The 13600-nt window shown below is 44.6% G+C and overlaps 1 protein-coding gene across 1 annotated transcript; it reads right to left on the bottom strand.

Annotated features, from left to right (window-relative positions):
- Positions 1–1865: 1865 nt before the first annotated feature.
- On the bottom strand, positions 1866–12435 carry akt3b (v-akt murine thymoma viral oncogene homolog 3b; the record flags this gene model as incomplete). The annotated part of the gene is made up of 13 exons (XM_080850596.1): positions 12305–12435; positions 11227–11352; positions 10254–10365; positions 8712–8856; positions 7769–7900; positions 7460–7525; positions 7010–7078; positions 6645–6767; positions 5797–5925; positions 4006–4220; positions 3612–3699; positions 3187–3289; positions 1866–1951 (listed from the first exon to the last, which is right to left on the bottom strand). Exons 1-13 carry the CDS (start codon positions 12351–12353, stop codon positions 1866–1868), a joined length of 1443 nt encoding a protein of 480 aa, XP_080706722.1. The 5' UTR covers positions 12354–12435.
- Positions 12436–13600: the final 1165 nt, after the last annotated feature.

Below are 13600 nucleotides of genomic sequence, written 5' to 3'. Positions count from 1 at the left end.
CTCACCCAAACTCGTTTTATATCTGAAGTCGTGTGTCTAGCAGTATTGTGTATTTGTTTGTTCTGTTCTTTGCTTAACAACACCCTCCCTCCCCAAACATGTGTTTTTGTAACTTTTCTTCCCACCATGTTCTATTTTGTCAGTGACACAGTCACACGAATGAAAATTAAAAAAAAGAGAAAAGAAGGCATTGCATATGTACATCACCAATCACCAAAACCAAACAGAAAAACAGGAAATTGGAAAATGAGGAGGAGGAAAGAATGTCTTGGGAAGTCTTGGGGCATATCCCCTGGGCGTGCCATGCCATTTACGCAAGAAGTCCCACGCGCTCCCCAACCCACCACCCCCACCCCGACCCCCGACCCCCTGCCCTATGAACCCAAGTCCAACTTTGAAATGACATGGCTCAGTGTCTGTCAGAGTTGGATGATCTCACACATGTACACACACACACACACACACACACACACACACAGCTTCCCTAACCTGCCCAACCAACCAGTAAGTGCCCATGCTGACCGCCACGCTTACAGTATTTAGGTGTGTTCTCACACACACACACACACACGCCTCACAATTAGGGAAAAAAGTAACATGCGCTCCCCTACATAAGAAAAAAAAAAACTTCAATAGTCTTTCAAAATCTGCGATTTTCACTTGTAAATATGTCCTTTCAAAGGCTAAGACCTTTTTTTTTTAGTGTAACAGAGAGTAGTAGTGAAACTGAGTGGCTCTCCCTGTCCCCGCAGAAAGAAAGGGAAAGAAAGAAAGAGAGAGAGAGAGAGAGCGATACAGAAAGAGAGAGAGAGAGCGAGAGAGAAGGTGAGAGAAAGAGAGAGAAGGTGAGAGAGAGGTTTACCTGTAGTAGAGCTTATGATCGCTCTCAGTTTGATGCAGTGTTCTGAGGTGTGTTTGGCCTGAGTGTTGTCATACAGTGTCTGTCAGTCTGGTTTGTTTTGAGTGTGTGTGTGAGTGTGTGTGTGTGTGTGTGTGTGTGTGTGTGTGTGTGTGTGTTATTCCTGTAACATAAAACCTCTGCTTTAGGCTCTATATACTTCCAGAGAACAAAGAAAAATATGAAATAGATTAAATTCAAACTCTCTATATTTAGTTTTGTTTATTTAACTCCCTCTCTCTATTCCGTCTGTGTTTTGTTTGTTTTTTTCCCATTTTATGGAGAATGTTCCTTGTTGCCGTGACAACTGGGGCATGTGTGCTCCCAGGGTGTTAAGCCCCACCCTGCTGAAAAATGAAGTAGGGAAAAAAGTTGATGAAAACAGGAGTCACCAGTGAGCCATCGCAGACGACAGCTAGACAACACTACCGCCAGACGCTTGAATCCTGTCTGTCTATCCGTCCTGTCTGTCTGACTATCTGTCTGTCTGTCTGTCTGTCTGTGTCTGTCTGACTGACTGACTGACTGCACACGTAAGGCAACATATTTGGTTTTGTTCCCCAATGCGGCTCTTTTTAAAATAAGGGATCAAAAAAAAAAAAACGAAACAAACAAAATAGCTCAATATCAATTCCAATACTGATAGATATTTTTTTTTTTTAAATAACAACAAAAAAAACTTGTTGTAAACAAATGTTGAAAAATGTCACGAGAATTTTTTTTTTCCTTTTTTTTTTTTTTTTGTGTGGGTGGACTATCCTCAGTCGATCCCACTGTGCAAAACCCCCTTTTTTAAAGTCCCACTAACTGAGCCAACACAAAAAAATAATAAAATACACACACAAAACAAAAATAAAAAATAAACGTTTTTTTCCCTGGTCAATAAGCAAGCACAGAGAAGGAGAAAAGAGGGGAGACTTTTCCTAGCATGGCTACGTATTTTCCTGTAAGAAGGGGCCGGCTCAGATCACTCACGGCCGCTGGCCGAGTATGAGAATTGTGGGAAGTGTGGTCTCCGCTCGTTGTCAGCCGCGTCCATTCCGTCTTCATCAACTAAGGGAACAGAGAGAGAGAAAGAAACAGAGAGATGGAGAAAGAGAAACAAAGAGAGCGAGAGAAACAGAGAGATGGAGAAAGAGAAACAAAGAGAGCGAGAGAAACAGAGAGATGGAGAAAGAAACAAAGAAAGGGGGAAGCAGAGAGAGAGAGAGATAGATAGATAGAGAAAAACAGAGAGACAGAGAAAGATAACACAAAGAGAGGGAGAAACAGAGAGAGATGGAGAAAGAGAAATAAAAAGAGAGAAACAGAGAATTATTTTATATTTTTTTTAATTTGTTGGCAAAACCCCACTCAGTAAAACCAATCAAACCAAATACAAACAATATAAACTAATCCAGTATTGTAGCAGAAATATGCAGATCATGAACGTGAGGCAAGCACCACCCCCTAATGAGTAGGAAGAAGAACACAGCGAGATGGACTTCCTGTGCAGCCTGCATCATCACCACGGCCATTTTATCTCTCCATCTCTGCGTCACTCTCTGGCACGTCAAGCCACGCGGCCCCAATGAGACGATTGCGAATGCTGGTGCTAGCTGGCTTATATTGCGTCTATATGCTTATGTGGTGCATGGAACTGCTTATGAGATTCAGAGCGAGGTGAAGATATTCAATTCAATTTTATTCAATTCTAATTTATATAGTGCCAAAACAATAAAATTGTCTCAAGGCGCTTTACAGAGCCCAGAATCTGGATAGCATCTCAATAGCAACAGGGGCAAGGTAAAACTCCCTGTTAAGCAGGAAGGAACCTTAATCAGAACCACGGCACATAAGGGGGTACACATCTGCTTGAGGTCTGCCGAGAGACATTAATATGTGGGGTCAGAGGTCAGTGCTGGCAGTGAGTATGGGAGTGTCCATGGCAGGGCGGAGTCTCATCAACAGTAATAAGACCCAAACATTGGTGTCAAAAGGGGACTGCATTGCAAAATGTGTAAACAAACAAGCTAATCCTAATGCTAATGATCCTAATGCTATAGGTTAATTCAGTGAATTTCTCCTCGCACACCTCTAGACCCAGTCTTTGTATAAAGTCCTGAATCTGGCAATGGGAACCAGAGTGGCTCGGACCATTCCGAACATGCCAGAATTTCACACTGTAACCGTTAGAAGTACTGAACCCAAGAAGCAAACAGATAAAAAAAGAACTGAATCCAAGAATCAAACAGATAAAAAAAGAACTGAATCCAAGAAGCAAACAGATAAAAAAGGTGAAGGCTTACACTTCTCTGGCGGAGTGATGGTAATGGTCTGTGCTGTGAACTCCTCGTCGAAATACCGAGTGTCCGTCTCTGACGTCACCTGGGGCATGAAGGGCGGGGTCATCTGCGGGGGGGGGGGGGGGGGGGGGGGAAGAGAGGAACATGTGAAATAAAAGGCAGACGAGTTTTGCAGAGTGGAAAGGCAGCAGGAGAGAAAGGATGGGAAAGAAAGAAAGAAAGAAAGAAAGAAAGAAAGAAAGAGGGACAGAGAGAGAGAGAGACAGCATCCAACACACAGAACACATCTGAAAGAGTGGCTTAGAAAGAAAAAAATGGACACACCACCTACAGTTACACACAGTTATACTCTATACACTGTACAAGGTCACAACACGACTGCATCAATAACCACCCTGTGTCTGATCACAAAGACACGCTACCCATACCTTTTTGTCGTAGACGTCTTGCCAATCCAGTGTATTGAAGAAGCTATGTCTCATTATCTCCTTGGCGTCATCAGGGCCTCCGCCAAGTCTGCGAGAAAAAAAAACACAGAACCGTCAGCGGAATGTTCCAGACCGTTTCCATGGCAATGATCATGTCTTTGAAAACTACCTCCACTGCATGTGCTAGAGAAGCTTTCTCCTTTAACCCCCGTTACAGGCCTGACCAGAGTGGTTATAACAGCAGACCTCTAGAAATATTTTTACAGAAAAACTACACATTGCACCTTTAAAGGCCATATTACTTCTCCACTTTTGATCCGCACACACAGTTAAAGTTACAGTTGATGAAACCTCCCGCTGATATAATCAGCCTATATAGGGTACGACCTCTAACCTCTTGTTGGGGTCTTTGATGAGCAGTCCGCCCAGCAGCGACTTGGCGTCGGAGGAGAGGGTTCTGGGAAACTTGATCTCCTCCATGAGGATGAGCTCGAACAGCTTCTCATGGTCCTGGTTGTAGAAGGGCAGTCGGCCGCACATCATCTCGTACATCACCACGCCCAGACCCCACCAGTCCACCGCACGGCCGTAGTCATTATCCTCCAGCACCTGAGGAGAGGTAAACACACACCACACGTTATATATATTTATACACACACACACACACACACAGTCTAATAAATGACCACACCCAGACCCCACCTGTACCTACACCTGAGTTTATACATGATAAAAAAACACACACAAACGCACACACGCACACACACACACGCACACCTAAATCCCTTCAGTGAAATGCATGTAGTAATTATCCTCTTGTCTTGATGGAAAATACACACCAAAACCCCATGTTCACACCCACACCACAATGAGATTACACGGACATCTTTAAATCGCTGATACGTACAATATGAATCCTGTGAAACGAACACTGTGATGTCAAGATCTTATAACTTGACAGAAAAAAACTGAGGGGGTCAAAACATTTACACACTGCTATTGCATAATTAGCACTGTGGGTTTATGGCGTATGTAAAATATTAATGGATGCTATAATCTGATGAGTCATCATCTGCCAGTATGTGATTGGAGGAAAAGGTTGTCCATCATCTACCACCCACCTACTCAGTGACCTCACCCATTTTTGTGGAGGCATCATCATGGTGATGCATGTCAGATACTATCATATACTACTGGCATCTTCCTTAGTTCATGTTTCTACTTCCACTTTCACCATTTTGCTTGAGATGCATTAAAAAAAAATGGCTTTTCAGAAACAAAACTATGTGCTTTTTGAGAGGACTTTGTTTCCTGAGGTAATGTTTTAAAAGCCGTTATAAAAAGGTACAGTATGTAATGTTTCAGATTTTTTTAAATGTCCCAAACACACTTCCGGAACCCATCTAAAGCTTGGGCATCAATCAACAACGAGAGGAAGGTTGAGCCGACAGACGGAGGAAAGAAGTGAGGACTTTGTTATTAAATCTCTGGCTAGCATTTACTCAATTAGCAGGTCATTCATATTGCAGCTTTAATTTCAACTGTCTGTACACAACGACTGTGAAACAAGCATGAACGTCGTAAGCACATTTCAAAAGTGAAGCAACTAGAGGGAACTACAGAATGGGGCAGATTTAAGTAAATATGGGTCGGTTCTGGAAGGACCTCACTATGTTCTGCCTCCAAAAAGCACTCACTGCGCAAAATCTGACAAATTTCGGCTTCAATTTCCTCAGGACATGGCAAGGGATGACTATGCTAACCATGCCTTCTCCAGTTGTTGCTTGCACATAACCTGGCTGTAGGCTAGGTTGCGGCCTGCACCATATCTCGGGGGCCAGGTACTCAGGGCTGTAGGCCTGTGCCTTACCTAGGGGGCCAGGTACTCAGGGGTGTAGGGGGCCAGGTACTCAGGGGTGTAGGGGGCCAGGTACTCAGGGCTGTAGGCCTGTGCCTTACCTAGGGGGCCAGGTACTCAGGGGTGTAGGGGGCCAGGTACTCAGGGGTGTAGGGGGCCAGGTACTCAGGGGTGTAGGCCTGTGCCTTACCTAGGGGGCCAGGTACTCAGGGGTGTAGGGGGCCAGGTTCTCAGGGGTGTAGGGGGCCAGGTTCTCAGGGGTGTAGGGGGCCAGGTTCTCAGGGGTGTAGGGGGCCAGGTACTCAGGGGTGTAGGCCTGTGCCTTACCTCGGGGGCCAGGTACTCAGGGGTGCCGCAGAAGGTCTTCATGGTTGCCGTGTCAGTGATGCCCTCCTTGCAGAGGCCGAAGTCAGTGATCTTGATGTGCCCGTCTTTGTCCAGCATCAGGTTTTCCAGCTGTAGGGGTGGATGTCATCGTCATCATCATCATCATCACTACCATCATCATCAACATTCATCACTACATCATCACTAAGTGATTCTAAGTGGATGTTTCCCACATCCCTACAGCGAAATGTAGTGGAAACAGAAAGTAAACGATAGGAGGAGAGGCTAAGATCACTGATCATTTTAATTGATTACTTAATGGATGTGGAGTGAGCACAGCACACGTTTTGGTGTAGAAATACTGAGCCAATTTGTTACCTATAATATAAAAGGGCCAATATTGGAACAATAACTAAAGGACTAATTCCTCAAATAGTATAGGGGACCAAACACTATAAGACCAATTCCTCAAATAGTCGAGGGATCAATTCCCATAAAAAGATAAGAAATGTGATGCAAACAGACATTAATCAAAAGTGCCTGTGAACCTAATGACAGAGTGAGGTTTATCCGTAAAGGAGTGTTTGAGGCCAACTGGATGTATGGATTAAAAAAATAAAAAATTAAGATTTATTTTTGGGCTTTTTATGCCTTTATTTGGATAGGACAGTTGAAGATATGGCAGGATGTGAGGCGGAGGAGAGGAGGGGAGAGGATTGGGAAATGACATCAGGCCAGATTTGAACCTGTGTCCCCTCGGGCAATGTAGCCCGTAAGTGGGGGGCTTTATCGGCTGGCGCCACCGTGCCCCCCTGGATGTATGGATTTTACACCTGTTCAAGACTCACCTTGAGATCGCGGTAAACAATCTTGGCAGAGTGCAAGTAGTCCAGGGCGGAGACGATCTCTGCCCCATAGAAGCGTGTGCGGTCCTCGGAGAACACCCGTTCTCTCGACAAATGAAAAAACAGCTGCCCAAGACAAATTTAAACACACACACTTAGTCTCCAAAAGAGCCATTTCAGAAGCGGTATGAAAGGGATAGCTGGATCTTGGCAAACAACTTCAATTTTTTTTTTTAAACATCTTCCTTTTAATGTTATAACCTATTTGTTAGTTATTTTTTCCAAAACAGTGTCAAGGGCTTGTGTGTTTACAGGGTTCTCAGGACATAGACAATGAGAGCTAAGGAAAAAAACTAAATCGCTCTTACCTCACCACCGTTAACATATTCCATCACAAAACAGAGACGATCCTTTGTCTGGAAAGACCACTTGAGGGACTGCAGAACGAAAAAAGAATCTTCATGAAACTGTCAAACTGTAAAAGCTTTATACATAGATGTTCATCTTCTACGGTCAAACTAATGTTATGATGCGGTGAGGGCTTCACCATTTCAGGTAGTGTTCTAGTCTGGTATTCTATCATTTCTGTACTTTATATGTATTGATATGTTTTAACGTTTCTGTGGCCTGTGCTTTAGCAACACTGTTTTTTTTATGGTCATGTCAGTAAAGCATATATATATATAAAACACTGTTTTTTTTATGGTCATGCCAGTAAAGCATATATATATATAAAACACTGTTTTTTTTATGGTCATGCCAGTAAAGCATATTTAATTGAATTGAACTGAATTAGTGTTAAATGGAGAAGTACTTACAGTTAAAAATGGATGCCTAGTGTTTTTCAGTACTCTGCTTTCTGTAAGCGTGTGGGCCACCTCATCCTGAGAGAGGAAGAGGGAGCGAGAGTGAACAAAAGCAAGGAAGCCAGAGAGTAAGAAAGAAAGAAAGAAAGAAAGAAAGAAAGAAAGAAAGAGACAAACAGACAGAGAAACAGAACAACAGCAAAACAAGAGATGCAGAATGTGCATTAAGAGAATCCTACAAAAATGCAAAATTCATGAACATGATTCTAAAACAAACAAAATAACTTTCGTCTGCGACAGCACCAGGCAGTACAAACTCACCTTTGCAACTATGACTTCCTTTTTCAGAATCTTCATTGCATAATAGGTTCCACTGGCCTTCTCCCGCACGAGAATCACCTTCCCAAACGTGCCTTTCCCCAGCAACTTTAGATAGTCGAAGTCATTCATTGTCTGCGGAGGAGTCAGCAACACAGACAGAGATAGAGCGAGCGTCAGTAATCACACGACAAGCTTTGTTCCCATTCGGCGCACTCATCTGCTCTGGCCACTGATGAACTTTCATTATTCTAAAAGCCCTCGTACGCTCACTAACTGGGCAGTCGATAATGTGATGATTTCTAATCTGGTGGCAGGGGATATTCCAGTCACAGCCACGTATGCACCTCACAGATTTCGCATCCCAATGTCATATCGGTTTATAACGGGGGTGCATGTTTGAGTGCTCATGATTTTGTCAACCATATATTCTTGGTGACGAGTTTGGAGAGGAAAGCACAGGTTATGGCCCAGGCTGAAAACCCAGGAGAAGATCGGTAATGAAATGAGGCAAAGTTGTGCCACATTTTGTGGGATTTTCTTTTTGTAGAGAATATAATTTTTAAATGTTCAGACATGCAGATTGCCCAACAGAGCCTCTGCCTTTCAACAATAGTTCCAAATTCTGCTTTGGACACTGGAGACCAGGAGTAAATGTATTCTCTTTAAAATCATCATCAATCATATCTAGATACAATCTGGACACGAGACGCATTTTAATGCAAGAATAGACGCATCTTAATGTCTGGTATAGACTCATCTTAAAGCCAGGTATAGACGCATCTTAATGCCTGGTATAGACGCATCTTAATGCCAGGTATAGACGCATCTTAATGTCAGGTAAAGATGCATTTTAATGCCAAAAAAGATGCATCTTAATGCCAGAATAGACGCATCTTAAGGCCAGGTGTTTAAGTCCCCAAAGTAATCGCCCCACCACTCATACCTTCCGTTTTACTTGACTACTGGAGGTGTCCATCTCCTCCTCGTTGACGTTCTCGATCTGCGAGGTCGGGCTGCACAGGATCCCCTCTTCTTCCTGCTTGGCCAGCTTGTCCGCCACCATCTGGATCGCCTCGGCCCACTCGTCCCTGTCGCCACAGCAACGGGGGCCGTCAGTCAGTCATCGTAAGTGACAGGTGACAGTTTGGCTAACGGAGACAGATGGGAGGAATCTACCCCTGCTTACTCATGCGGTTACTCCGGTTACTCTCGTCGCCGCCGACAGGGTACAGCAATCGTCACGGCAGCCACACATTTAATCAGTTCTATTCCAATGGCTAACAGTCCTACTCCTATGGACAAGGACTGATGATGGTACACAAGCCTTTGTGGTATCCAGCGGTTGCTTTGGATAAAAGCTGACCAAGATTCAATGTAATTGCAAATGACAATTCCCTTTTCGTGTGGTCCTACTCCTAGAAAAAGAATCATCTGTGACGTATGGTGAAGACTTCTAAGTGTGGAATTGCTTGGCCTTTGATGAATATTTAAATGCCAACAGCATATGTTTGTGTTAAGGACTTATCCAATATTAATGCACAATAGTGAAAAGATGTACAACTCCATTGGGATTGGTTAAGATCATCTTACTATAATAAGTCTGATGGGGGACTTTTTGTTTGTTTGTTTTTACATGACCTGTTAAACAAACAAAAAATCGTTTACATAGCCCGACTTTTAAATCCAATACCTTCAGGTTGCGTCTGTTGCCTTTTCTGACTCATCATAGCCATTACAAATGCAACCTTACTGATCAATCTATTGACTGACTGAATTTCACTCTGGGCAGCAACACTCCATGTGAATTTTGTATTGCATGATCTCAGAATGATATCATCCTTCAAACCGAATGCCTCTGACTCATCTCCCATGAAGTCACATGATCCTCTGACAGTAAGATGATGATGTCGTCGTCATAATGACCACAATGACCAAACAACCTGTCTTTGATAGCTGATACTCCACAGGCCGATGACGTCGGCTGTCATTTAGTATTGATGAGATGAGGTGGGCCACGCAAAGGGATTCACATCTGACTATTTCAGCATCTCTGCTGAGTCATTTCCCCTTATCTGCTAATGGCTCAGCTGGAAGAGCTTGTTGTTGTTGACACGGTCACATGCCACACCTCTTGAAATGCCAACACTTACAGTAACACTCGCCATTCTGCTAGATGTCATTTTGGACGGATAATAAAAAAACACCACAGCTCCAGAATGTGAACATATATTGCCCCATTAGTCCCTAAACTGTTTTGGTCATGAGTGACATCGTTCAGTCTTACCGGTGACATCGTTACTATTAAAGTAAGGCTGATAAGCCGTTGCTAAGCACCGTTTCTACCATTACGGTTCTCTGTTTGCAAACATCCCCAACATTACACCTCCTAATGGAAACACAAGGCAGAGGCTATTCAGTGGTGCTGAGGCCCTAAGAAAAGCTTCAGGCCCCGGTCTGAAATGGAAGAAGGCCAGGAGTGCCCCACCTTTCGTCCGGTGTGTCGACGTGGAAGGTCCTCTCGATGACTGTGGTCCATTGCAAGCAGCGAATGATGAAGGTGTTGGGCTTCGGCCTCTCGGTCTTCATCAGCTGGCACTCTGAGGAGGTAATACCAAAGGCAATAAGAAACGACACATAAATGGCATTTCATCCACACACACACACACACACTCTTTTACAAACACCTCTCTTTTTTATAACCACACGCACACGCACACACACACACACACACACACACACACACACACACACACACACACGTCACACGTCACACGTCACACGTCACACCTTTGGAACCTGCAACACGTGACACACACACTAGTGGTCTCAAAAGCCCCCCCCAGCCATCATGAGATTCAGTGACATTCTCCGAGCGACAGAAGGAGGTCTAGCATAATTGCACTTCAGGCCATAACTGGCTAGCATCTGCGCTACTCAAAAGACTACTCTTAGGGCCCACTTCAGGTAATTGCGCAGCGCAACCACCTGCACGCTAAAGTAATGAAGGCCCTTCATCAGCTCTTAGCCTGCGCCTTATCTTCGCATGACGCAAACGAAAGAAGTGGCAAGAGCAAGTCCTGATTCCAAGAAAGTTTTCATACGCACCGAGATGCAGTGTGTTACTTTTTACGCGACACAAAAGAAAACATTCTCACTCGTTTCCTCGCCTGGCAGTGCAAGGCGGTCAGCACTTAGTTCAGCGCTTTGATGCCCAGCGTGCAAGAACACAGATGGCACGCATACCTTATTGCTACCGCCAGTCTCTTACGTTAATGGGTCTCATGCTTTGCCATGTAGCAAGTAGAACGTCATACTGATGGTCATACTGATGACCCTTCTGCTATTGTGTTATTATCGAAAGGTAACTCTGTTTAGTCGTCTTCGTTTAAAAAGTCAGAGGTAAGCAGGTGCTGCGTTAAATGGAAATGTCAAAATGGCAGCCGCCGGTCCACACTCACTTGCCACAGAGAAGTTGTTGAGCGGGTAAGCCAGGTCCATGTCCTGCGGCTTCTCCTTGTAGCCGATGAAGGAGCCATCCGTCTTTAGCAGGAAGTACCGCGGTCGCCAGTTCTTAATGTATTCTCCTAGGGAGGGGAAGGAAAAAAAAAGAGAGAGAGAGAGAGAGAGAGAGAGAGAGAGAGAGAGAGAGAGAGAAACACGTTTGAGCCAGAATGGCCGCTGACCCAAACCAACACAAAGTACAGCTGATACACGCATGCATGAAGACAACAGGACGCTAAAACCATAACGTAAGCAAACCACATTAATGTATTCCTTGGTCCTTTTTTTTCTTTCTTCTAGACAACACACACACGTGATTATCGTTCTTCCCACGTTTCATACGCCATCGCTAACAAATTCACAGTACCTCGTCCTCAATGACTTACTCTCACAAACACACCTACAGATCTATAAAGCCTGTCCATTGTATGGCGTCTAATAACCATACATTTGTATATTTACATAGTATTTCACCCTCCAACACAGAGACATACATGGGGCATACAACGAGATAGAGACACACACACACACACACACACACACACACACACACACACACATACATGGGGCACACAACGAGACAACCCATGTTCAACATGCAATCTATGTCATGTTCAATAAATTCATTTGTGAACTTACCGTGAATTCACACAAATAATTTTCTCTCGGTCAAATAGGATTCTCTCTCTCTCTCTTCTCTCGCCCCCATCACACACACACACACACACACACACACACACACACACACACACACACACACACACACACACACACACACACACACACACACACACACACACACACACACACACACACACACACACACACACACACACACACACACACACACACACACACACACTCTCTCTCTCTAAGAGCCACACAGCATGACAATCCCATTCAATCACTCTTCAACAATCACGTTCACAATGAAGCCACAGTTCATTTCCTTTCTCCCCACTCTCTGTTATCCATTCACCCACACACTCCCACTCCCAGTCCATTTACAGTAGGTTAGGCCCCAGAACCACTCACCTCTCTTCTGGACCCAGCCCTCCTTCACCACCACGTTCGGGTCGTTCATGGCGGCTCGCGGGTCGGTGCTGAACCCGGTGCTCCCTCTCCAGCAGTGTCCACACTGACCACTCTAGCCCTCTCTTTTTTTTCTTTCTCTCCTGTTCTGCCTCTTTTTCTCCCTTCTGCTGCTTCTTCCTCTTCTTCTTCTTCTAGAAAGCCCAAACACACACAGTGTATGACCTACCTGTCTGTGCCTTAGCTGCTGCTGCTGTTGTTGTTGTTGTTCTCTGTTTGCTACCTGCAGCAATGTGACTGGTCTCTCCTTCTCTTTTTCCTCCTCTTTGTACCACTCCTTCACTTCCTCTCTCACTCCTTCTTTGATATCACTTAGCACTGAACCCCTCCCTCTCTCTCTCACTCACTCTCTCTTTCTCTCCCTCTCTTACTCACTCTCCCTCCCTCCCTCCCTCCCACCTCCCTTTCTCTCTCTCTCTTTCTTTCTTTCTCTTTCCCTCTCTCTCTCTACCCCCCTGTCACACTCCAGTGGTGACTCAGCCTGGAAGGAAGTAAACAGTGAAGAGAAAAAAGTTAAAATAATAATATAAATGAGCAATACCCCTCTCCTTCTCCACTCTCTCTCTGCCATTACCTCTCCTCTCCTCTCCTCCCCTCCCTCCCTCCCTCCCTCGTGTTCCTTGCGAACACTTACGTGAGGAATAAAGTCATTGTTAAGGCCAAGGGCACGTTTCCCGTCCCTCCCAGCTCCAAAGGCGTTAAATCACCCCCTTTCCTCTCGGAGCAAGCAAGACTATGGCCCCCTGTGTAAAGGCTGCCACTCTGGGCCCTTGCAGTTTATCATAACACACACACACACACACACACACACACACACACCTATGTACCTGGTGTCAGAGGCAGGCACAAGCATGATGTGACAGTTGAGACAGAATCTTAAGGCATCTGACAGATTATTTTATCAACATCCATAACTTCAGGACTGATCGTGTGGGCAAAAGAACAGGTATTGACAAGACATGAAAGTTGAGTCCTTAAGCAAAAGGGACTCGCTGTGTGAGCAAGGATAAAGGCTTTTTATTTGAACGTTTAAGTCTATCTTTGAGGCAGATCCCGTGACTGCGAATAACGGTTTGTTAGCATGAATGAAACTTAACTATTCGCCAACACATATCGGGATAGCCCGAGGAAGAGGACACTCTCAAATGCCAAATATCGCCTGATAAGATGCAGACTTCAAAACACGACATTGCACAGTCATACTTGGCCAGTCTCTTCTTCGTGTGTGGCTTTATTGTC

Source organism: Sprattus sprattus, assembly GCF_963457725.1.
Source record: "Sprattus sprattus genome assembly, chromosome: 1".
Taxonomy (NCBI): Eukaryota; Metazoa; Chordata; class Actinopteri; order Clupeiformes; family Clupeidae; genus Sprattus; species Sprattus sprattus.
Note: the sequence above shows the minus strand (reverse complement) of the source record. Positions and strands in the feature narration are given on the sequence as shown.